This window comes from Callorhinchus milii, unplaced genomic scaffold (genome assembly GCF_018977255.1).
Source record: "Callorhinchus milii isolate IMCB2004 unplaced genomic scaffold, IMCB_Cmil_1.0 Scaffold3, whole genome shotgun sequence".
In the NCBI taxonomy this organism is placed as follows: domain Eukaryota; kingdom Metazoa; phylum Chordata; class Chondrichthyes; order Chimaeriformes; family Callorhinchidae; genus Callorhinchus; species Callorhinchus milii.
In genome coordinates, this window is record NW_024704744.1 from 83,569,359 (window position 1) to 83,595,710 (window position 26,352).

The 26,352-nt window shown below is 36.6% G+C and overlaps 2 protein-coding genes across 13 annotated transcripts in view; one reads left to right on the forward strand and one right to left on the reverse strand.

Annotated features, from left to right (window-relative positions):
* Positions 1-14,792, forward strand: part of LOC103177974 (reticulon-4) — a 56,502-nt gene extending 41,710 nt beyond the window's left edge. For 9 of the 11 annotated variants that reach the window (XM_007892404.2, XM_007892405.2, XM_007892406.2 and 6 more), the window contains 6 exons: positions 6,657-6,864; positions 7,665-7,803; positions 11,653-11,722; positions 13,112-13,158; positions 13,285-13,343; positions 13,858-14,792. In XM_007892404.2, coding sequence (XP_007890595.2) covers positions 6,657-6,864; positions 7,665-7,803; positions 11,653-11,722; positions 13,112-13,158; positions 13,285-13,343; positions 13,858-13,900 — 566 coding nt within the window. In that variant the 3' untranslated portion in view covers positions 13,901-14,792. Of the gene's footprint in view, positions 1-3,184; positions 3,374-3,994; positions 4,383-6,656; positions 6,865-7,664; positions 7,804-11,652; positions 11,723-13,111; positions 13,159-13,284; positions 13,344-13,857 lie in introns of those variants that run through there. The other 2 variants (XM_007892410.2, XM_007892411.2) reach the window with 2 other exon arrangements.
* A 2,505-nt stretch (positions 14,793-17,297) lies between these two features.
* Positions 17,298-26,352, reverse strand: part of LOC103177976 (EMAP like 6) — a 90,579-nt gene continuing 81,524 nt past the window's right edge. For both annotated transcript variants that reach the window (XM_007892413.2, XM_007892414.2), the window contains 7 exons: positions 25,187-25,375; positions 24,075-24,247; positions 22,345-22,507; positions 21,449-21,552; positions 18,920-19,073; positions 18,313-18,413; positions 17,298-18,227 (listed from right to left, as the gene is read on the reverse strand). In XM_007892413.2, coding sequence (XP_007890604.2) covers positions 18,203-18,227; positions 18,313-18,413; positions 18,920-19,073; positions 21,449-21,552; positions 22,345-22,507; positions 24,075-24,247; positions 25,187-25,375 — 909 coding nt within the window. In that variant the 3' untranslated portion in view covers positions 17,298-18,202. The remainder of the gene's footprint in view (positions 18,228-18,312; positions 18,414-18,919; positions 19,074-21,448; positions 21,553-22,344; positions 22,508-24,074; positions 24,248-25,186; positions 25,376-26,352) is intronic.

The following is a 26,352-nucleotide window of genomic DNA, read 5'->3' on the forward strand; positions in this document are numbered from 1 at the left end:
CTTTGTCTGAATGGAGGTGAGATTTACCCATGCTCGGTGAAATCACTCATCACATCTCAATTCGTTTGAGTTTGCAGCATCTCCATTTCTACAAACCCTTTTAAACCGCTAATGAGAGAAACATGAAAAGAAAGAAGGAAACGAAAGAAACTTAAGTTGTGCTCATTGGTGTACTTGTGTTCTGCCGGAGTCTGTGACCAGCTATTTGGTGAGTTTGGTGCCTCCAGAGACTTGTACTCCAGCATGAATCCATGGTGTTTTTCCTAATATTGGTTTATCCCTGTAGGAAATGCTCCACTTCTGAGTTCTCCTGGTATTCTGGCCAATAGTTCTTCCTCATTCAAACTCTCTCCCCACACCCCCGCCCCCCCACCAGCACCGCCCCCCTCCCAAATTAAAATGGGTCACCTCATTGCTGTTTGTAGGCTAGGCTGCCTCTTAACCAGCCTGCATATAGTATCAGAAAATACTCAAAATATAAATCAGGGTATGAAGATTTTTCAAATGTCTTGTATATAAACGCAAATATTTAGTTATTACATTTATGAGCAGGTTAAGAGGTTATAGTTTTTTTTTAAAAAATGCCTATTTTAGCCTTTACCTAATGTTCCCGACAATCTTGGTTGGTTGCCAATAATGCAGAGCCTGTTAGATGCAAGTCAGCATTTAAACTATATTAATCTTATCTGCACTTTTCCATCATTCCTATTTTAGAAAAAGTTTGTAATCAGACAGACTAATTGTGATTCTCTCTTGTAGAAATTTAGACTAGTTATTTAAAGTAAAAGGAATGTCTATATTTTAAACAGTACATCAGATCAAATGTACATTCACCTATAACCTATGAAAAATGTACCACTATCATAGTAATCTTGGTCCCTAAAGTAGCAGCGTTTATGTCTCTTATTTGGATTTTAGCCATTCATTAAAAGATTGGTTAAACAACATTTTCTTATCCCTTCACTGCAATCTCGTTCATCCATTTTATACCCTTCCACGGTATCTTGTTCTTCTATTCCTCTGCTCCTGTTTAAACACCTTATCTGTCAATAGCATCTTGCACACAACATAGCATTAAGATTTGTAAATTACTGAAACTTTAAAAGATCCATGAAAAGGGACAGCCTCCTATGAAGATTTTGTGATAATCTTGATATACAGCTCTGAGACATTTTAGGCAGGGTTTCACTAATGACAGAATGTGAATTAAGACATTGGAAAGACTAAGATTCAGCCCCATGGGACACGCTACGCAAAGGCCTTCCCGTTGCCGGTGCATTGTGATTCTTCCATCACCGTTTTTGGAAACCAGTTCCAGCTGTTTACTCCTAAAGAAATTGTTCCTGGTATCCTAAAATTTCCCGTAACCAAATCTAACCTTTTGGTTCTCCTGCCTTCTGACCTGGGCAATTTTGGCTCTTGTTGATGGTGCCAGATTAATGCATGGATGGAATAGTAAAAAAAAAAGCCCTGCCATATATCAAGCAAAGGAGTCTGGGACCCAACTCATGATAGCATCATTGTATAAAGGGAGATTATCCCTTAATATGATTTGCCAATTGATGTATTCAGTAACAATGAGGACCCCAATCCTCTGGTGTATGGGGGTTGTTTGATCCAGAGTGAAGACTGCAAGGTAGGTAATTGTTTTCTTTTAAAATACTATGGATTATTCATTATTATAGAAATGAGACAAGTCTGAAGTAAGTTCTTCCTATTCAGCTTAAAATTTCCTTCTTCGCTTCATTGGTTTTTATTTCACTTTTATTTTTTAATTTATTTTTTAAAAAAAGGTTTGATCCACCTTACCTGCATTGGTTAGGTGTTTACATTTGTTTGCTTAGAGCACCATTTTATGTGCTAAAAAGTGATTTATGATTTTGGTTGTTGAATGGTGTGAATTTTTTTTATGTTTACTGTTCATCAAAGAAAACTACAGGTAAACTTTCTTAAATGTAATGCAATTAGCTGGAGTATCTATTTGCAATTTAAATGAGGCAGAACAAATAACAATCGTGCTGAGGTCAGGACCAAGCTGTTAAATACTTTGGCTTGAATACAGATCTGTTGCTGATTAGATGACTAGAGTTTAAATTCCTATCTTTCTAAATACCTTGAGGTTGCATTTAATTTAAAATAACTGACATGGTTTTTTCTTCTCTCCACTCTGCCTGAATCGGCTAATGATGGTGAGGTTTACTCATACTCCGTGAAATCACTTTTATCACTGTAGTTTGAAATAATTTTATTAATCTTAAAAAGTAACCCCTGCCTCCATTGCTATGGATTATTCTAAACAGCTAATGAGAAGAAAAATTGGAAAAGCAGAAGGAAGGAATTGAGAGAAATTGAGCAAGTAGTTCCTACTGAACTCATGGTCTGTTTTGCTGAGGTCTATGAGCTGTTACTCGAGAGTTTGGAGTCAATTGAGACCATTGACTTTTGCTGATCTTCTTACAGTTTAAAGTTCGAGTGGCTCTTTCTTTAGTAATGCTAGTTTAGCAACTCTTCTGATTTCTTCTGGTATCCTAGTTGATATTCCTTCCTCATCCCCCAAAATTAAAGTGGGTCACCTCATTGTTGCCTGTGGACTACTGCTAAAACAGCCTATCAGCAGATACATTCAAAATGGAAATTGTATGAAGAACATTCAAATATCTTACTATATGAAATAATATTTAGTTATTAAATTACTGGGGATAAAAAGTTATAGATTTATTTAAGATCGTCTATAGATATGAGGATGAGTATTTAAATGTTCCTGTAATAGGTCCCATTACAAAAGAGAAGTGTTCTTTTCACTCAGGTCCTTTTTCTAGACAAGAGATTGGATAGGTTACTGCCACCTGCTAGAAAATGTTTGCTCACATTTTGATGATTGATGTATTTGAGCAGGAGTCCAGGGACACTCTAGTTTACAATATATGAAGGATAAATTCTGTGCTTGTGAATTTAGTGTTTTTGGGGTACGTTTGAGAATATCAGGAATCACTTTGTTGGTGTACATTAACTTATTTTCAAGCAACTTATTGTTCAGCTGGTGATAAGAAGATTGAACTGAGTAACATGTCTGTTCCAGTATTAGTGGCTTGGTGACGGATTGCATTGCACCAGTACAACCCACGCCCAGTATTAAAGCTGTCAGATGACTTCATTCTTTCAGCAATCCTTCTACAATCCCATACAGCTGACCTGGCTGGACTGCAGACTTTTGGTTAAAAACCTCTCAATGTACTAATCCCCAGGGGCTGCGCATTTGAAGGATCTCCAATTGCTGTCTTTAGACTAGAATGTATAATTGATAACAACAGCTGTGGGTTGGATTGCTTTTGTCGTAAAATGGAGCACTGGAGCAGCAGCTGGAGGCACAAGGGTATTTGCCTTTTTAAAATCCTTTTCATCTTTTCAACTGAAGTTGCGAGCTTGTACTGGTGTCCGTTTTCTTTCCACCAAATGTGAACCTCTAGAAGTTCTATTTTACACTTCAGTACTATTGCAGTGTCTTCTGCAGTATTTGAGTTGAAACCTTTTTTTTGTTTGTTTGATTCACCGTTGTGGAATTTGGAATTAGTAATAGTCTTTAGGTTCATTGGACTGCAAATTGCTAAAATGACTGTCATCTTTAAAGCTCTATTCATTTTCCTACCCAGTTTTTAAAAAAAACAGTAGTTTCTGAAAAAATCTAATTTCTGCTAATTGATGATCATTGTTGACGGACTCTATAAAGAAAGGTAGTCTTTTTATAATTATATTTGCACACAACTAATGCCAGATGACTTACAATGCACACTTATCATCACACGCATCAGAAATAGTTTTTTCAAATTTAATGTACCTTTGATTAAGCTCCCTTGAAGTACAGTCATACAGATGAATAAAACTAGCCTTGAGCGCAATAACCATTGAATGTATTATTTTTTTGAAGTTTAAGCAATCTGTAGTTTTTTTTAAGAGAAGCCTGTCCTTTGTTGAGCCCGGTTACATTTTCTAGCTGATAAAAGAATTTTGCACAGTAATTTTGTTTTTTAAAAAAGGGTTAGATTGAATACTAGTCTAAAACGTAGAAAAATATTAACAGTAAAGTAATGTAGGCTTGCTTTACGGCTAGGGTTCCAGCACACATTACATCTACGAATAAGATGAAGACTTCATTAGATTTCAACAGCTTTTAACAGTGTAGATGTCATTGGCTTATACCATAGATTTCAGTTGCGCAGTCAGTTGCTGCATTGAAACAGGGAGCTACTATTTGTGCAGTGACACAGCAGCGAGCTACGTATGTAATTTAACCTCTAAGCGACCTAGCAGGAAGTAAAAGGGGTGTAATCAGCTGTACAAGAGCTCGGTGCATGTGAGCAGCCTCAAGATGGATGCCAAAATGGGTTTGTCATTTTTTCTTTCAATTTCAGTGGTCTGAATTTAAATGTTCTTGCCTCGGTAATCTCAGCAGCGTGTCTCTTCTCCGCTTGTTTTTTTTTAAACATTGAAAGCTTTCAACTTAAGTAGAAATGATTACATTGAAGGAAAAGGGCTGGTGAGGTCAGAGTGTATGTACTGGAAGATTTATGTAAAAGAGATTTGGTGCATACTGCACAAAAGAACTGCAGCATTAAGCATGCTTTTTACTTCGCAAAAAAAACCCTGCAGCGAAGTTTCAGATAAGAGATTGGTTAAAAGCAGGGAGCTGGTAATTGGATGAGATCAGGACACAAGTTGAAGCTTATATTGATTCTATTTTTAAGCATAACAGATGCCAGTGTATGCATACCAAATCGTGTCTGTAATAATTATATGCAGTGGTCTTGTTATTTTATTTTTATGTAACGGTTTTATTAAGTGATTCTGGACTGGATATTTTATCCACCAAAAAGCTATGTTTTACTACTCGTTTTATGGTTTTCTAATGGGTATTTAGGCGTGTGTGGTGTGTGTGTGTTTGAGAAGACAGAGCGACAGATGAAAATGAGTCTCTGACAGCACAGTCGGGTTCTTCTCGGCTCCTGAATTAGCCTGGAAAAATTGCACATACAATTTTCTTCACGTCGACCTAGTATAGTCAGTGAACTAGTTTGTAAATTTGGATAATAGGGACATAAATTAAAAAAAACTAAATACCTTGCCATTTTCTCCTACTACATATTTGAATAACCAACTGGTTACCTCAATCTTTGAAATGTGAACTGATAAAAGTTAAAAGGTTAGAAGTTAGAATCGCTTCTCGGCCTTTTAGCTAAGATAATATATAATAATAATATAATAATCCTTGCATTTGATATAGCGCTTTTCACATCTTCTAGATATCTCAAATCTCACAGAATATACTATAAAGTGAATTGACCGTATATTTGTGGGCGAAAGATCAAGTATATCTTATCAGAAAAGCTAAGATAGATTAGTGAGTGGAAAATGTAAAATTAAACTTGAAATATAAAGAACACATAATAGGAAGGGAAAATGCAGGATAAACACAATGTGGTTAATTTTTTAATTAAAAAATGTTCCATTAGGTTCAGAGTTCATACAATAAGGCTAATTTTGGGCAAGTATTCTACTCCCTGCTTGGCTCAGCAAAACGCCGGGTTTTGTCGTGGACCACTGCTGGGTTTCTTATGATTAAAATATTTACTCCTAGTTAAAGCAAAAGTTTATTTTTACTAATTTCATGTAAGATTCTATTAACACGTGATTCAAGATAGCAAAATTAAGCTTTGAAATTTTTCAAAATATATTGAAACTACACATCGTACTAAAATTCAGTAACCAACTAGTTAATGCGAATGGATAAACCAAGTTGTGTAATTGATCTGACGAGGGGAAAAATGGACTGCCACATATTTCACAGAATTATCTATCAATACCCTATGAAACTGGATGTTTTGTCTTGAAAGCTGTACTGTCTGATTTGTTTGTTTAGATACAATTGTAGCACAATTATAAGTATGTTAGCTAAAGCAGGTGGGAAAGGGTGGTTGGTACATGGTTAAGGCTTCGTGTGTGGTAGCTCATTTATATGCTCCGATTCTTACTGGAAGCATTAGGAAGGGTCTTTACTGGCAAGTAATGTAGTCTGGGGAAATGGCTGCCGCTCAGAATGAAACGGTGACCGAAGACCAAATGGGATTTTCTGATGCAAGAACTTCATTGACTTCGGTTTGAATTTTTTTTGGACGGGGAATAGTTGGGGGGGAGTGGGAAGGGAGTAAAAGAAGAGTGTGGAAATGTGTAATTGACAATCGATTTAGAGTGATAATTCAGACATTAACATTCAGGCTTAACAATTAACGATTCAGATTGATTAATTTTTGCCCGGGTATTTTTATTAGGCCTCTATTCTAGTCACTGATCGTTTTACTGATTGCAAGGTTTATATTATAGTTATTGTTAGAATGACTGTTGAGCTGTGCATGTGATGCAGGAAAATGGTCCCGAGTGTAACAGCCATTTCTTTTCTAAATACCAAGCTCTTCCGGATGGTGTTGAGAGAATATTATGCTTTACAAATTAAATTGAAAATGTTTTCCTAATAGAATTCCTTGTGATTTACATTTGCTATCTGTAGATATCTCTAGCTAACTGACAAATGAATCCATAATTGAGTGTAAATAAAATATCTACTGTATTTGTGGTGTGATCTTTTTTTCTTTCCTTCCTGACAGTTGTGGACTTAATCTACTGGCGTGATATTAAGAAGACTGGATTGGTGTTTGGTGCCAGCCTTTTCTTACTGCTCTCCATGACAATTTTCAGCATTGTCAGTGTAATTGCGTATCTTGCTCTGGCATTGCTTTCAGTCACTGTTAGCTTCAGGATATACAAAGGTGTTTTGCAAGCAGTGCAGAAGTCTGATGATGGCCACCCATTCAAGTAAGTACCCTTACACTGCATGAGGACTAGCATACAATGGGGCATGTGTTTTGCAGTGTAATATGAATACATTGTTAATTAGTAATTTCAGTGAAGGAGAAAACCTTCAGAAAGCACTTGACGCAGTAAGTGTTTCTTTGTGTTGGCACAACAATGGGTTGGTTTATATTAGAATTTAATCTGTTTAGCGCATTTAATAATGGAAGAATTTTTGCAAGGCGCGAAGTTACATTAATTGGTCATGCCCACTTGTAAAAAAGGTAGACCCTCTGATGATTTGTTCTGCTTTTATTGCTGTTTTCTAATTTTTGGGGAATCAGCCAAGTGTCATTGACACATGTGGAAACTTATCTCAATGATTAAAGAGTACCCATTTCAAATGGAGTTCCATGCATACCACCTACACATGGAAATTCATGTTTTTGGAATAGAATGTGCACTCTCTCCCTGGAGCCGAGTGGGAAGAATCCCTTCCCCAGGTGATTGACTTGCACCTCAAGTCCTACCCATAAGATTGCTGGTCCGTCATCAGCAGTGCCTTGGACTCCCTTCTATTTCTGGTCTGAAGTTACCCTAAGACATTTAATTGATTGTCCATACAATTGAAACTATTACTAAACATTAGAAATGGCACTATGACACTTCTGATCTCATTTCTTCTTTGGGTCTTAGGTAAGCGTAAGAATATTTAGTGTCAGTTTTCCTTTTGGGGGTTACAGTTACAATTTAAGGTATTTGCTGTGCTGATGTAGCACTGTATACACTATATGAACTGGTCTCTTCATTGTTCCTATTTTCAGGGGTTGCCTGGAGACTGATGTTACTGTGTCGGAAGATCTGATACATAAGTACAGTGACGTTGGGTTGGGCCATGTCAACCGTGTGCTTACTGAACTCAGACGGTTGTTTCTTGTTCAGGATCTGGTGGATTCTCTGAAGGCAAGTTTTTATCTTCCATCCACGGGCAATAATGAGAGCTTTTCTGGGTTGCCAGTTTTGCTTTTAACATGATGGTCTGTGGCCTGGAAGTGTAGTACACTGCCAGCATAAACTGGTGCTAAAAATGGCCAATGTCAGTGGTACTTCTGGTGTATTGTGTGCAGCTCTCAGGAAGGAACATTGGCACCAACCTGACGACCCGAGAGACGGAAATTTTTGCATTCCATTTTAATGCATTATCTGCGATGTTGGAGTGCATTAGTAGACCCGTCAAACTGGCTGACTCATTTTTTTCAGTCTTTAGCTTATTTTTTTCTTATTTCTCGAAGACTCGATAAGGCACTGCATCAAATGCAAGGATTATTATTATTATTTTAAAATGAGTAGCAAGTCGTTTTGCTCAAGTTAGGTCAAGTAAGGGCTGTGATACTTGGTTGCTGTAGAGGACAAAGAGGGGGAGCTCTTTAGGCTGACCATTTTCCCCCTTATTTTTCTTCCCTCATTCACCCCCTAAAATTAATGCTCTAGAAGAGATGTTTGCCTTTGTATATAATGCCTTTGATCAATAGTACCTTCACATGGCAGAATTGTTGAGCTGAAGCTTCTCGGTTCTAGGAGGTGAAAGGGAATGTCACAAAGATACTCTTCAGAAATCCTGAAATTTCCAACCTATTGACCTGCTTTAAAAACAGTGGCACCGCACCAACAATGGTATTTTCCAAGGGTCAAAGAAAATCAGAATTGGCCTTTTTATAGCAATCACCACCAATATTTGGTATAATCCTGTTCTGTTATCTCCCAGTTCGAAATGCTGTTTATGTAGGTAGATAACCTAGTGCAATATCACACCTTACATTTAGCTTTCAAAGACTGCAAGCATGAAGCAATCTCTAATACCAGTAATGCCAAATATGACCAAATTGCTTCTAGTGGCCTACTAGAATCAGCATTTTAATTAAATGCCTGGTTGCTGTTTAACCTTTATGTATACATAAATTCAAAAAAAATTATATTAAAATGCTTTTTAGAAAAAGACTTGTAAATGTAGGTGCATTATAATCCAAATGATTTTCAAAACCTTCCGACAATACAAGCCTTGGGAATTTTTAGCTTGTCCAAGAAAAGATTACTATTTTTGGAAAAGTTGCACACAATGCAGTCTCGAATGTGAGCTGCTTTCAGTTTAGGAATGTAGAAGTTTACCATAAAGTAAATAGTTTCAAAAAGATGTCATGATAGAAAGTGGTAATTTATGAACAGATTAAGTGTGAATTTGTTTAAATAAAAAAAGCTTACTGATTTTATTTAAAAAATCACTTCTGTTGTGATAAAGTGAAGGGATTATATTGAAAGTGTAATACAATAAATACTACAAATGCTTAACACAATTTTAATTTGCAGCTGTTTCAACACTTCAGCATTTTTTTAGTGAAAGGTGTAACTAGGTGATTGCCTCTAATTTTAACTAAATTAATGAAGTGTCTGTATTTTTGATCTAACACACAAGGGAATTTTAGAGGAATAATGTGGCTGAATACATCTTACTCTACAATGTAAAATGCTCTAATATAATGATGAAAATGCTGATTGTTTTAATGTAGCAAATGACATTTTATGTTAAAACTGAATTAAGTTCAACTCTTGCTTTGTTAAACATTTATGTTGGCTGGTGGTAATTAGGTTGATTTTTTATGATTGCAGAAGCCTTTCCACTGTAGATCTATTTATTACACATTTAAACATTTATAAATGCCTAAAATACAATTTGGCTTCAGAAATTATAATGATTTGATAACATCATGAAGGTGAAACTACTGGAAAAGCGTGAACTCCAGTTAAGCTTATTTTAAATAGTCTACCTTGTTTTGCCAGTTTAGAGAAATAGCAAATCATTCTTTGATTGGAAGGCAAACTACTGTCTTGGGGGAATCAGGCTGTTTTGAGTAATGTGGGCAAAATGCCAGCTGGGTGAATAATCCGATCACTTAGTATGTTGCAGCAGAATTTGTTTCATGGACAGAATCTTGCACAACACATAGCCCTCGTGTTGCAAAAGGCTTTTATGTAGGCCATTGGATAAGATTTTGAAATATCTGTGACCTTATTAAACGCTGGGAAGACTGCCATATTTGGAAACAATAGTGAACTGTAACACAGTTCTCTCTAATCCTGGTAAATCATAAAAACAAGAAATCGTGTAGCTCCACAGTTATTTTCCTGGGTGAAATCCATTGTGTATTATCTTTAATCTGATTTAATTTACTGAGACAGTTTTAACTGTAGAATTAATTTGAAGTGTTTTAAGATCAACTATGCGTGCAATGGCTATGAACTCGAGATTTAATTTGTATTAAAATACAAATGTTTCAGGTGTGGACAAAGATCAGATATAAAATAATTTTTGAGTTCTTCATTGATAGAATCAATGCAGCGTTTATCCAGGATGTATCAAAAACAACTTGCTTTTATATAGAGGTAGGAACTTCCAGAAGTAAGGGGTGTAGTGACTGAAGGCTTGACCACCGATGGTGATGTGCAGGGCAACCGCAGAAAGCTTATGTTAGCTGGTCAGAGGAGTGTGTTAAAGAAGATCAGGGAGGTGTGGAGCGTTGCTGAGGTGTGAAGGGATTTATATGCAAGGAGGAGGACTTTGAACATATCATTGAGAGATGAGGAGCCGGTAGACACGATAGGACATAAGCTACTGCAGACTTCTTAAAACTTCATGATTTCAAAACCACTTCACTTTTTACTGGGATAACAGCTGTTTATGGTCAAGTTGCAACAATTTGTACATTTCCTGTCAGCTTTTCGATGCAATTCAAGATGATTATTCCTTTAGTACTGCACACAATGCTAATCGTTGGTGAACTGTTGTCTGGCTTGTTGCTCTGAAAACTGACCATTTTTGGCCTGGTCTGTAATACCATTTAAAATTGTTGGCACTACAGATTGTGGCACAATGTGAAAAATAAACTATTTTGGGTTCTAAATGAATAACTTGTTTTCCTTTGGCCTATATTTTAATTGCAGGTCTTGGTTTATTTGAAAATGTCTTCCTTTTAATCAGAAGTTTTGCATACAGCATAATAGAACAGGAGCAGACCATTATTAGCCCATCAAGTCTGATTATAAGATATTGGCAAATCTGAAAAAACCCGTCTTTTAAGGATGGGTCATGTCATTTTATGTTCATGCAATGAAACTTATTATGCAGGGTGGTTAGGGTTTGGGGTGAGAGATTTGGGGTTTGGTCAAAATTTCCTTGCTGGTTTATCTTAGAGACTGAATTATATATATATGTATATATTTCATGCATTGTTTGGCATAACGTGTTTTTGAAAACCAAGCACAAATTGGCTGTAGTTTTCAGGGTTTCTCTCCTCTATTAGTAGGTCCAGTTATATAATTTTTATGTAGCTTATTTAAAATTGTTAGTTATATAGTAAGATTTTATACTAGAATTTACTTTTTATTAAAGGTTTTAACATACAAGATTGTTGGTGCTATAAATTTTGGGGTCATTTTAATTTAATCTGCATTTGATATAATGACTTATCATGTCATTGAGACCTTTCAAAGTGCCTTACTGTAAAGTAGATTGACTATTTTGTGAAACTTGGCGGCCAATTGTACACAATCACCCACTGAGTGAGTGACCAGGTTTATCTTGGGGATTGATGTCTAGGACACTGGGAGAAACGCCCTTTTTTTCGAATAGTGCCATGGGATCTTTAACGTCCATCAGAACAGGCAGAGGGGTCCTTGGTTTAACATCTCAAATAGATCTTTAAATGTAGATGCTGCCTGGTAAGAATTCTAATAATGAGAATGTTTTTGTGCCATTAGTTTTCAGTGCTGATGTGGCTGCTCACATATGTTGGTGCCTTGTTTAATGGACTGACCCTGCTGATAATAGGTAAGTGTTTGAATCTTGTATATTAGTGTGTTCCTGATTTCACATTACTCCCTAAAAATATTCTTGTGCTTGGTGCATTTATTTAGATAACTCCAAATAGTTACAGTATCATTGGGCTGAATGGCCTCTTTCTATACTGTAAACTTCTGTATTGCTAGATTTGAATAAAAAAAACCTACAGGGGGAAAACCTCCAACATCCTTTTACTTATTTGTAACAATTGCACTCAGCTCCTATCACAAAGGATGAATGTGTTGAACCACTTCAAAGAGACTGATTTTGGAGGCAAAAGGAGAAGAAGCAAGGTGAATGGAATTTGGGAATGAGTGTGCCATTAGAGGGAGCGAGGAATGAGCAGGAGATCAATTCAAATGGAGGGTTTGAGCAGGGAATGGGAAAGGAGGAAATTGTATGGATCTATTTAGAAATGGCATTACAGCTGGGTTTTACACACTTGATGCTAGGAAGTGGAGGTGCCCTTGGGTATCTTCACTTGGTTGAGAGCATTAAATATTTGGCGTTCTGGACCCCAGTGCCTGGCACTCGGGTGTGCTTCATTTTGCTTATGAAAAGTCAACCATGTCCATGATTTGGCCTTGTTTCAAAACGCTTCACAAGTAATTACTTGACAGTAATTAGTTGTGAAGTGTTTTGAAATGATGAGGCCCATTTATGGATTTACTTAGACTGTAGGTTTTCTTGTGGTTGCAAAACTCCAAGCTAGATTCTGCTTTTCAAATCCTGCTCAGTGCAGGGCACAAGGCTATATTGTAGTTTGGGGCTAAAGTCTGTCGCAGAACAATTTCAGTTCATTAGTTATTATTCTGTCATCAATTCAATTGAAGAATTGAAAACTAACCAAAAGGAAAATAATTTCTTTGGGGGAATTTACCTCACAGCCCTCCTCTTTTACCAAACTGTCTGTCTGATTTGAGAGAGAGGTTGCTGTGCAAATTGAACTCTTGATTTGAGTACTAATTAGGCAATAAATCCCTCTTCATCGTGGTGTTCAGTCTACTGAAAATCAAATGTTCTTGACTGACGTTTGTATCCTGACTCCCGAGAGATCTAACTAACAATGTGCTGCGAGGGATCCTATCTTGCACCATTGGAGCATGCCTCTAGCAGATTGTTAAAGGAAAAGCAGCAGTATCCATCTGCCTGAGGGTGAATCATAAAAAGGACAAAAGGACAGTGTGCTTTTGGAGGGGGAAGAGGAAGAAACATTCTGTTATACTTTTATTTATTATAATAGTAAAAATCCTTCCCTTTGATATAGTGCAGTACCGTTTACATTGATCAGATGCTTCATAGGATTCACTGTTAGATGTATTAACTGAATTTTGGATAAAAGATGGTGGTTTTTCATCCAACACTTTTTTTTTTCAGCTCTGGTAGCAGTTTTCAGCATCCCTGTTGTTTATGAAAGACACCAGGTACGTGGCATATTTTAGCAGAGTGCTTTAGTCATAAATTCAATAAGCATACTTTAAAAGTGATACTCTTTTAAATCATTCTATTGATGCCTGTTAATACTTTATAATCTGTTTTTGTTTCTTCAGACTCAGATAGATCATTACATAGGGATGGTCAGCAAGCAAGTTAAAGAGGTCACTGCTAAGTAAGTATGCAAACTCTGAGAACATTTAATTAGAATGTGGGTTGTTTGCCTTTTACAGTGATGAAGAATTGTTCCTTTGCCTCACATAGACTTCAGATGAAAACCGGATTGGAATTGTCTATGCCTTTTCCTCTCCCTCATTACATATTGTCATGTGGCTATAGAGTCTGCTGACAAATCAGTCTGGATTCCTATACAACCATTTTAAATTTATGTAGCACCTGTTACATTGGAAGAATGTTGTGAGTGATGCACAGAATCAGTTAGAAGCTTGAGCTGGGGGTGGGGGGAGAGAGGTGACCAAAAGCACATTTATAAAGGTGGTGGGTTGAGGGACTCCAGTATGGACTTCCAGAAAGTATCATCAAGAAGTTGCTTTGGGCAAGGTATTGAAGAGTGATCAATGCCATGAGTTGATGCTTTCAGTAGAAAAAGGGGTGGGTGACAAAATGAGAAACTTGTAGATTAGAATAATAAAACCTGTATGATGATTCTTAACTTTTTTTAAATTTAGGATTCAAGCTAAAGTTCCTGGACTAAAGCGTAAACCAGAGTAAAGGCACCTGATCTAAGCTTCATGGCATGTTGTCTGCTGGGCTGTCTCTTGAATTGTCACAGGGAGGGTTGCGAAGAACAAAATAGCCTTGGAACTGCAGTGTAATTTGCAAATCTTCTCCATTTGGTAGTAACTTAGCTTTTGGAAACATTGTTTTTCTGCAGTCTCTATTTCATGATCCATGATATCAAATACTAATGTGTAAGAAATTAGAATTCAGTTTATTTATCTAGTTTGGTACAGAGAACACTGGTTTGTATTAAAGATTTGAGAAGCTGTACATTGCACTTGTCAGGGGTAGTGTCTTACTATGTGAAAACAAATCATGGTGCAGTTGGAGCTTTTGGTATTTTTCCCCACAGTTTGCACACTTGTTTGTAGAATCTATGCTGTGAGGTTGATGCAGAATTCTAACCCCATGCGATAAAAATATTTACTGTACCATTGTAGTGAAAATTGAGGTCTTGCTTTTCAGACTAAAATTCTTTGCTGTATTAAGATTTTACTGTTTTAACAATTGCCCAGTTAGTGTTTCACTAAGCTAAGGAGTTAATTTCAGCAGCTCCACAGTGCTTGATAGGTCAGAGTTGTCTGATTTTTAAAGATGGATCCATGGCACTGAAAGTTGCAAAATAGATATAATCGCAGCATAAGCATACAACTCATCGCAAACTTTCATCTGTGTAGTAGCACACTTATAGCAACATTATCTGTACTTCTGGTATCTGTGGACTGAATATCTAATGCTGCAAATAAATGTAACTTGGAAATTTGAAGCATTGTCATGCAAAAATGTGAGAATGAACATTGAGTTGTAAATGAATTTGGCTCAGGCTTTTGTCTGAGGAATGCATTGTGAAATAATTGAGAACCAATAAAGCTTACAGACAAAAGATGGACTTTGTAATTTTCATTTTTTACAATATGTGTGCAGATAGTTTTTGTAGTTACTGTAATTTAAAATAAATGTGCTGATGTGTAAGTCTTGCCACTGGGTTCATAAAATTGTTACTCATCTGCAACAAAGCATTCACAGCATTCAATGAATAGAAATCCTTTATTTTTCTATCAGTCATACATCAACATGTTTTGCATTTCCTTTTAACCCTTATAATTGACAGTGACAACTTCAATGGCAATTGTTTTGTAATTGGCTACATTGATCTTAAGATTTTTATACCAAATCATTAAAAATTAATTTCAATAGCATATCAAAAGAAACTGATCACACACACACATTCTGATTGAATTCAATGTTGCAATAGCCACATTAATTGTACAATATCATTCCAAACCATACAACTATGATTTTTGTATTTTTAAAAATAAATTCATGCATTAAGCAGTTTACTACTATACATTATATTACAATGTGTAAAATGTACAAATTATATAAATATTTACAATATTTAAAAATTAAATATAAAAATTATAAGAATTTTAAATCAAAAAATGTAATACACTTGCATTTTCTATCCTTATGTGACAGTACCTTCAACTTAGTCCCAAGGATACTTGCAGTATTGCTATCAGTTTTATTCTATTTGTGTTGCCAATACAAACTGAATCTATATGTTCTTTGGGCAAAAAAAACCTCTGCAATTTCCCAAATTACTAACATAAAAGACAAAATGTACAGAATTAAGCAGAGTGTAATATAAACTTTGATATTCAAAGATGCTACTACTGTACTATAAATAAGATTTCCTTGAAGTACAATATGACAGATACGAAACCATGCCAGTAGTTAAACTGCATAGTGAGCTTTGGCTTGCTGAATTGGACACCCATCGTTAAATCAACATCCACATTTAGAACATTATAAGGCAACATTTCTTGAATGAAGAGATTTAAATATTTGTAAAGCTGAAATGCAGTAGTCCACCAAAGATGCTGAAAGATATTAGATTGTTGCTCTAATTAGCACTCCATGTACACCAGGTACTGAATGAAGATACAGTGACTAAATGAGAAGACTTGGGTGTGACTCCACTAATTCAAGTTTAATTTTACAGATGTAGAATGTACATGTCTTAGACAAAAATTCCCATACAGTTCTATAGTCAGGTCTTAAAACAGACTTCATGCAAAAGCACTTCTAGTACTAGCACTTTGTATAGCGTAATAAACATAGTAAATATTTGCTATCCACCCAGAAGTGAAAAAAGCCGTTCCAATAACCAATACATTCGCTGCTCAGTTGTCAAATACAACACCAAGTAATTCACAGATCCCAAATGTTACAGTAATTTGACAGATTCAATAATTTCTAAAAGATGGAAACCAAAGAGCAGAACTACAACAAAATAATGATTGCAGTAATTCACCATTTCATATGCTTCTGGTAGCTGACAATTCAAACAAGGTTATAAATAGCCCTAATTATATTTTATACATTTAAAATGTATAGCACCATATGGAAGTAATGGTTTACACTTGAAAAAAAAACAATTAAAGGTAATCACGTGGAGTATTCTACAAAGGCACATTTGCAATGTACTTCACAAGTCAGATGGCCATGCTTCTTGAGTTCAGGACAGTGAAATATATAAGGTGTGGCAATATAAAGTGGTTAATAGGACAAACCAGTCTAGTGCATGATATATATACCATATGGGGGAAATTGTTAGAGGAAACCTTCTGAGTACAGACTGACACTAATTGTTTGAAAAACCTACATTAAAATCTATGACTGCATTTCTACAAATATGTTAATACTAGTATGTACTCTCAAAAAATGTATTGTTTTGGAAGGTGAATGCGTGTTTTGGCACAGTGCAGAAAGGCTATCTTAATTAGAAAATTGTGAGAAAAAAATCCAACATCAGTTATTGCGATTATCTGCCAGGATCCCCACACTCCCAATTCTGTGGATGTTTTGAAATGATCTTACTACTTTTGCGCGTTTGAGAGTCAATCTACACTTAATGAGTCACACATGTGAAACATTCACAAAGTGCACATCAACTCACAAACAATCAAAGCATCATGTTTCTCCCAACATATTACATGAATGGAAACATAATTGACTAAGAGTATAGTTTGACAAAGAGGGAGGGAGAGAGCAAGGATTAAGCGCTCCAGGAGGCAGCCCTATGTGAAGGGCGTTATATGAATGCAAGTTGCTGTCGAAGCTACTTGTTCTACACCCTAAATAATAGTAATCCTTGTATTTGATATAGCGTTTTTCATGTTTTCTAGACGTCTCAAAGCGCTTCACAGAATATACTGGAAAGTGAATCGACTATTTTGTGGGTGGAACTCGGCAGCCAATTGCGCACAGCAGTGTCCCACAAACAGTTGTGGATTGAGTGACCAAATTATTATTGTTTTTTTTCTTGAGGGATTATTATTAGCTGTGTGGGGCAAGGAAATTTTGCCCAAGGTTTCACCCTGCCGGCAATCGAACCCAGGTCACCACTGAGCCAGGACTCTTACAAGACTACCCTGGTACAACCTTGATTCACACTGGGCTGAAATTTATATTCACAAAAAAAAGGAAACCTTTATCTACTGCAGTGGAATTAGACAATGTTCAATGCGCTGTGACACAATCACCCTAAATTTTACTACGTTCTCAATATAACGGGCATTAACTACCAACACAGGTGAATTTCCTGTTAATTTCAGGTAACCGTAGTTCATAAAGTTTCTAGTGCTGATGAATTTATTAAACAGATTAAGCCTTTTGCACCTTGAAGAATAATGTAAACCTTTTAAAGCTTATATACTAGTAAAATTCCTTAGTACGTTCTACCCTGAAAAAAAATGTACATGTAAACTTATATTAGGACTAAATTCTGCAGCATATCTCTTGTAGCAGAGTGATATTGCATTATGTCGGCAACAAACCGGTTTGAAGATCACTCTGTGATAATTGCCCCCACAGTGTATTAGGTTCACAGGACATTTTGAGAGTCATTTTGAGGTGTGCATTTGCTGCAATATGTAAACACCTGGTAAGATTCACTTTAGAGGAGGTAATTTTGAAAGCACCTTCTTCAGGTGACTTTTTTTGACTAGCTAATCTAAGTCAAACTGTACTATTCTTTAAAAAGTCACAAGTTGACTAAGGCATTAGCTATTGTCCTAATGCAGACTGTATAACTGATTTCATCTTCAGCATCCTCAGTGACCTTCACATCACAAGCTTCACAATCACAATGTACGTATTGTGGAAACTTGTACAACACTTACACAAAAATCTTTTTATATATGCACCTTTTAAGTATTTTTGCTTTATAGCAGCCAAGTTCTTCTGGAGTCATTCAGGGTTCAATCTTCTGACCATTTAATTCTTCCTTCAAAGGCATCGCCAGACAAATATACTGGAAACAATTAATGCTTTTGATTATTAACTTTCAGGATTTTATTAATGTTATAGGTCTATATTGTTCTCTATGAGCATCTTACCTGCAGTCGTCACCACCTGCACTCACAACAAACTTGTCATCATGGGAAAAACGCACATTGGTCACATGAGCGGAATGGCCAAAATAGCGCTTGTGTTTGGCCTATTGAAACAACAACAACAAATTACATTTGTATAGCACATTGGGAGGCTGTCCCAAAATCAGTCAAGGTGGGCACCCGAGCTGGGGGTTGGGATCAGGAAGGGTGGAGGGCAGGGAGGCTGGGGGTAGGAGGGTAACCGAAGGCACAGTTGAAGAGGAAGGCTTTGAAGGAGGGAGAAAAGCAAAATAAATACATAAATGCAAAATACAGATTATAAATGTCAATACAAAGAAAATAAAATTTTAAAAAACATTAAATATTTTCCAGAAGCCAAACACATCTTAGGCTATAATCAATAATTATAAATTTGTAATTTAAAAATACAAATAAAACATTTTTTTTTGAATATGTGGATTAGAGGAACGAGGGTCAGGTTGTATTGAAATACAACTGCTGTATTAAACAGCATAATCATTTTATACAATCAATTTGCAATATTTTATTCACAACATCTGTATAAGATAGTATTTTATAATGTGGTACAAGCTTTAACATATTTACTTACATATTTTTCTGTGCAAGGAAAGTCGAAAAGCTTCACCAAACCAAAGTCATCCCCAGTCACTATGTTTAATCCAGCATGAGATACGCAGGCACAGTTAACATCTGCTTTTTCAGCATTTCGTGGCCAAATACCCAGCACCTCGTCTCCCAGAATACTATTCGAAGAGGGAGGGGAAAAAGCACATCAGTAGTTGAACTTTCCAAGATTTCAATAGATTAGCAACAAGTACATTTCTACATTAAGTGGATGTATTATTACACACCAGTGATACTCTGCAATATATATTTCTTATTTATTTCCACAGAAAGACAAATAAAATTAGATGCAAGAAATTTAAAAAAAACCTAGCAAATATTTTGCATGTCATAATATCAGTGTCAAATGTTGTAGTAGGGTGGCTCCTCTGCTAACACTCCTGCTTCTGAGTTAGACAACTGTTACTAATATTTCTAAATGTGGCCTCACAAATGGACCTGTACAAAGTTACAATAACTTATGTTGACAAAGGTGTAATCCTAGTGTTTGATTAGCTTTGTTAATGTTAACAGCAATGCACTCCTATGTGGAAACGTTCAGTTTATGATCAAGAATCAAACCCAAATAATGCAATTTACAAACAATTGCTTATTGCATTATAAGTCCATAATTTGAATGGCTGCTCTATGTCTCCAAGTCCAAAGTATATGATGAAAAAACATGTCAATAGTTCTCACAGGAAGGAACAGTGCAAACATAGACTGGATCTGAAGTCAAAGCAGGTAAGTGCTGTGTCAAGCAGCAGGAGGACACTACATCTGTGGCACATTCCTCCACAGGGCCCTCTTTGGATTCCACAATGTGAGCCAAAGAGTCGCATTTGGAACTAGCAGAGGAAACATCCAGCTGAGTAAGCAAGTCTTGACCTTTCTATTCCCTTCCTGATACCAGCAGCATGCTTGAGATCATTTACGTTCTGCATGAAGCAGCACAAATTGTACAGTGTGGGAACATCTAAATGTGCAGTGATACAACACATGTATAATATTACGCAATGTAGCTGATCATGGTGCTCACTAAACTGTTACTCTTTCTTGCTCCTTTGACTTAATTTAAATGACCGACAAAATGGATGTTTTTTGTGGCGTCCTGAAGCTCGTTCCTAAATGCTACTTTGTGGAAGATCTTCCCAAACTTCCTACTGCCCCCCATAACAGGCAACAATTTTCCTAATCTCAAGGAAAAGCACAAATTTGAATGTATAACAGTTAGAATAATCAAGTATCACAGATATTACACTCATTTATTTAATATGGAAGCTTCTAAAGCAAGAAAAAGAAAACTAAGGAAAAGTATGTACAGAATTATTTCAAAGGTTATGTGCAGTTACCCCCACGTGTTTTGGCATCTTTGGGCCAACCACCCATTTTTCTGTAAGAAATGTACCGTGTGGTTAGAGAAAAGCCTCCACTGAATTCTTAAGTTGTAAATGTTTTGCAATACAAGTCGGAAGGGCATCTCAAAGCACTTCCAACTTTTTTTCATGTGCTTGTTAAAATCTCTCAACTAATTCTTAACAATTGAGTAGATATTTAGCTGTGGGACACACTAACATGTTTTTGTGACCCATTTGGCACACCATTTTACTTTAGTAGCAATAATCATAAATATGAAATATTTGGTCAAATATCTGTATGAATGAAGACCGGGCCCTGTAACCCTATCACCCCCAGACTCACCCAGCTCCACTGGCTCCCCATCCCCCAGAGGATAGAGTACAAACTCCTGTCCTCTCCTTCAAGGCCCTCCATGGCCTTGTTCCTTCCTACTTCTGTGAACTGCTAACCCCATATCAACCTGTCCGCTCCCTCCGCTCAGCAGGCTGTGGCCTGCACCACTTCCCCTGTTCAGCCTATCCCACCATCGGCAATTGGGCCTTCAGTCTCTCTGCCCTCACCCTTTGGAACTCCATCCTACCGTCCCTCCACTCCCTCCCTTGCCTCTTTCAAGGCATGCCTCAAGACCCTTCTCTTCGACTGCACCTTAAGTCACCCTACTACCCTCCACCCTCCCTGATCCCAACCCCCTGCTCGGGTCTAAATTGCTAACTGTCTAGTGCCATGGGACATCCTCCCAATGTGAAAGGCACTTTATAAATGTGATTTTGTATTTTATTGAATGGTATGTCAAGCAGAGGGTTTTGCTCAATGATCAGGTGAAATGCCACTCATTAGATAACTAATAATTGGTGTGCTAGTGCGAAGTTAAGAGGCCTATGTAAGATTTTCTCTGCAGGGGTGTTCCTGCAACTTGTCCAATTTATTCATATGTGCTTTGGGACATACTCCTGATGTGGAAGGCGCTATAAAAATGTAAATTGTATAAGCAAAACCTTTTCATGGCTCTTTCCTCTTGGATTCAGTGTCAGTTAGAAAAAAATTTGACCACCATTTCTGTGATATCACAGACCTCGATCATCAGGTCTTTCAATTTGTAAACCAATGCACAACTTTTAACAGTAACTCATGAATTCTTTGAATAACTTTCAGTAACCTGGTCCATGTAGCCCATGTGATCTTCTCAATCTGAGTCTGGTCAGTTACTTGCTTTCCTGATGGAACCTCATGCACCTGACGCTTGTAGACACCCATTGATACCTGTAGATAGAAAGATTCTTTACTGATGCAAGATTTTTTTTAAACTGTGATTTGAGACTATTTTAGTGATCAGTATATCCCAGTGCAGGGCAGAAGCAATGTCACCCAAGTAGTGGTTGCATACAATTATTTTCTCCCCTCCTATTAATTTCACCAACCTCCCAACACCCTCCACAATGAGAACTTTCAGGACTGTCTTGCATGCCTGTGCTTTACTTGTTGCAATTGATTCCACTCCTCAGTAGAAACAGGAGATGCACTTAAGGAAAGAACAGAAAAAAACCCAGTTTGCCTTCCTTTTCCTTAGATATATTTAAGTTGGCAAAATGCTTAGATGTGCAAGGGAACATAATCTTATTTTGCTGGCAAAATAGAGATAATATGTATGTTTTAATATTTGTTTTACACACTACAGTGCTGCAAAATGCCTGAATTACTACTACTAATAATAATCCTTGCATTTGATATAGCGCTTTTCACGTCGGGAGGACGTCCCAAAGCGCTTCACAGAACACACTGCAAAGTGAATTGACTATATTTGTGGGCGAATGCGGCAGCCAATTGCGCACAGCAATGTCCCACAAACAGTCGTAGATTGAAAATGACCAATTTATTATTGTTTTTTTGTTTTGGAGGGATTATTATTAGGCTCTGTGTGGAGTAAGGAAACTTGCCCAAGGTTTCGCCCTCTGCCTGGAATTGAACTCAGGTCTCTTGCTTGCAAAGTGAGTGCTCTAACCACTGAGCTACAGGACTCCCAAATTTTTCACCCTAATTTAAAAAAACACCTACCTGAATGTATTTGCTGTCAGCTGAGAAATCCATCTGGATAACAAAACTAGGGATGTCTTTGCAGTATCCTGTTCTGTTTAAGGTAGGTCCTTGTGTCAGATCATAAAAATCAACAGTATTCTCTCTAGAACCCACAGCCAGGTATCTGGAATCAGGGCTAAACCTAAACACACAGAAAGAGCAATTCATAGAAATGGTTTTACAGTGGAAAACTATAATAATAATCCTTACATTTGATATAGAGCCTTTTCATGTTGTTGAGATGCCTTTAAGATGCTTCACAGGATATACTGTAAAGTGAATTGACAGTGGGCAAAACTTGCTGTTAAAGGCAGTGTATTTTGCCCTTTTCAGTGAGTTAGGGTTTTTAATCACCACTTAAAATTTAAAAAAACTGAAAAATGGCATGAATTGCGAGTTTCCCTCATTACTGAGATGCCAACAAGGTAATGTTCAACACTATCATGCAGCAAATGTTTTTTTAATAGGTAGGATGTTCCTAGTGTATTCTCTGAAGATTACTGCTGGGAGTTGAGTAACAAAGAGAGTGGTGGATGACTCTCTACCTGATATTCTTCCGTCATAGGAAATCACATATCCTGCACTCAGCTACTTCACACAACTATGCAAATGACAACCCAGCAGCGTAAAGGTCACTTATGCAAACTCACATCCTATCACTCATGCTGCTGCTTTGGTGCTTACTTCAAAGCATTGCTTCAGGAGGCTTTTTACTAAATATCTCCCATTCATTAAGCATTTAGAAATGTATTGCCACACTTGGTGAGGAGAAAAAATATTAAAATATCTCAAATATACATTTTCAAAAAATGTTTAAAGTACCAAGTTCATAATGCTGCTAGCAATACTTCCTTTATCAGAAATGCAATATTACAAATGCTCCTTTGTACATCAGCAAAATCCTTAACAATAACCCTAATCTTTTAGGCAAGAATACTTCAATCTTCAACTTTCAGGAAATCTGTAGGGAGCTAAGTAGATTGCTCATTATTATGCTGCAGTGAATTCCATTTCTCTTGGGCTAACCAGCGATTAGCCAACTAATTATAATTCTACGTAAACAGGATTTGTTGTTTGAGCAAAAATTGATGAACTGGACTAAGAAGTTGAAAACGTACTACACAATTTATATTTATAGAGCACCTTTCACAGTAGGAGACGTCTCAAAGCACATTACCCAGTAATCATACAGTACTACAATGTCAAATTTGTTCCAATATTGTGTACATTATTTGAGGGCATATTTCTTAAGTGGTTAGATCTAATAACAGGGCTTTTTACTAACTAAATGTCTTTCCTACATTGTCTACAGAAGTCTGATCTCTCAAGTTAAGGATCAGACATTAATGTCTGAGTGCATGTAAAATCTCCTGGGCATTTGTGTAGTATTTATTTGCAGTTAATACAATAAATATATTAGTTGAAAATGAAGAACGGTGTTGATGTTGATTTACATTTAGAAAAGCATTTTACAATAGTATCATAGTAATAGTAAGTAGTTATACATATGTATAATAATATTCAATAACCTTTTTTTCACAAATTTGATGAATTGGCAAGAGCTAATAGAAAATGAAGAGGCTGATTTAAAAAAATGTCAAAACTCCCAAACCCGAGTAGATTTTGTGTTTCATCAAGTGGCTCATTTTTTCATCAACTCACTGTTAGATCATTACATAGTTTTTTTTAAGCCACAATGTATTTTATACCTGATATCCTGGATGGCAGCACTTCGGTCTCGTTTCTTTCCCCAGACTTTCAGCGAGTTAACAAGCAGAATAACAAATTCTCCATTCTTCATGCCAATTGCAACCATTTCTCCATCAGGGCTGTAAGCAGCACACTTTGCACCATGACCAAGGTTCACTTTGTTTAGCAACTTCTACAATGGGGAAAACTCAACTGTATCATTTACATAATCATCACTTTAAAAAAATACAAAGCTTAGACCAATACTAAACTTAGTGCAATGAAAGCTTAGTATTTTACTTAATAGTGACAAAGTGACAAAGGTGACAAAGTGGTGCAGTGTGTTGCGAGTTTCTAACTGATAAGCATGATTAGATGCATACAGAGCAGGGCACTTGTGTGGCTGCTCTCTTGACATGGATATGATGCATGGTTAATACTGTATTCAGAGGAGACACAAGGCTCCTCTGAAAAAATGCCTGTTTGTTCCCAAATTTAAAAAAGTAAAGACCGTCTTCAACAACCTATGGAAGTTTACCTCTTTAGCCCCATCATCACCTTATTCATACTTCATTCTCAAGATTTTTGCTGGCACTCATTGATTTCCCTGGCTCCACTCTCCAGAAGTTTCAAGTTATTTTCTGCACAAGCTCCATATAGAGATTATCCCATATCCTTCTTGCCCTAGTTTTCAAATCCCTCCATGGTTCCACCTCATCTATACAATCTTCCCTGCTCTAAATCCCAGCCCATGACGTTTGCTCTTCCAACTCTGGCTATTGTTCCTTAAGCTCCATCATCGGTGGCTGAGCATTCAGCCAAAATGTCCCTGTTCTCTGCAACTCTTGTCTGAAAACTATAAGAGGTTTTGCCATTCCACCTCTTTCTATCTCTGAAATCTTAAACCACTTTGCCTTTCTACCTCTTTTCTATCTCTGAAAAACTTAAATGAATCTAGTTGTTTCAAACAAATCTAAAGAATTACATGAATTTCCTTACTACACACAAACGGAAGTATGGGCAATTGTTCTGAATGGAATGGTACATAACCTGGTTTGTTTGAAATTTGGGATGGCAGATCTTGGGTGCTGAACCTATTTTGGAATGTATCCTGTTTTACTTTCCTACTTACTTTATCAGCCAGATCCCAGATTCTTATAGTTCCATCATCACTTGCAGAGATTAGGAGGTCTTTAGAAGGGTGTGTGGCTAGACCCCAAATCTCTCCTTCCATATGTCCATTAATTAGGCTATTGGATGCTGCATTCTTTTCTCCAACTTCAATTATCTCGCCATCTTTAGTTCCTGTCAATATTTTTCCCTGTCATCAAAAATCAAAGTTTATTAGGTTGAAATCAGATCTTATATGTTTATAATTCACTTTTATTTGAAAAAGTATTATTTATATCCAAACAATCAATAGTGTGTTAGGATTTTTTCTATTGAGAAACCTAGGTGAAGCTCTGATCATAGGTGAAGGACCAAGACACAGTGAGGGAATTATCAACTCCAAAGAAAATAGATCAAAAAGTAGTGCTGTTAATATCAGGATTTGAAGTCACATGTATCAATATAATACTTACATTTGTTATAACACCTTTGAGACGTCTCAAAGTGCTTCACAGAATACATTGTAAAGAGGATTGACTGTGTATTTTGTGGGTGAAACGCAGCAGCCAATTGTGCACAGCAGTATTCCACAAACAGTCTTGGATTTGAGTGACCAATTTTGAGGATCAAGATTAGAAAAAATCTCCTCTACCATTAGATGGCAAGTTTGTTCTTAAAATTCTATCAATGTGCATGCACTACATATTCAAATAACTGATCTAATGGCTGACTTTCACAGTAGATTTTCACGCTTTTAAACAATGTCATATCTCTCTGCTTGATACAATGATCCTAAACAAAATTAGTTTGGCCAATATGAACCCAGTTCACTAAGGCTTTAGACTCACAACAAAGAATATCTATATTTTTGGCACAATATCACTCTAGAAATATACTGACAGAGGAAATAGAACAATTCACTCTGGTTCAAAAAGTGATAGTCTTCCAAGAAGCATTTTGAGGCAGAAAATAGTGAGCTTTTTGCTTCTAGCCTACGCCATGCTTGAGATTGACACTGGGCAATAAAACTAGAGAAAAATTCCATTCTCCAGCATTGACCTTCAGCTTTGATAAGCACAGAAATTTACCCTCTCAAAAACAAAATGGAAAGAGATAGTTCAGTATAGAGAAAGTCACAGTTCTTTCCGTCGTCATATTTCCAGTTTTTCATAGCAATGGCTTAAATGC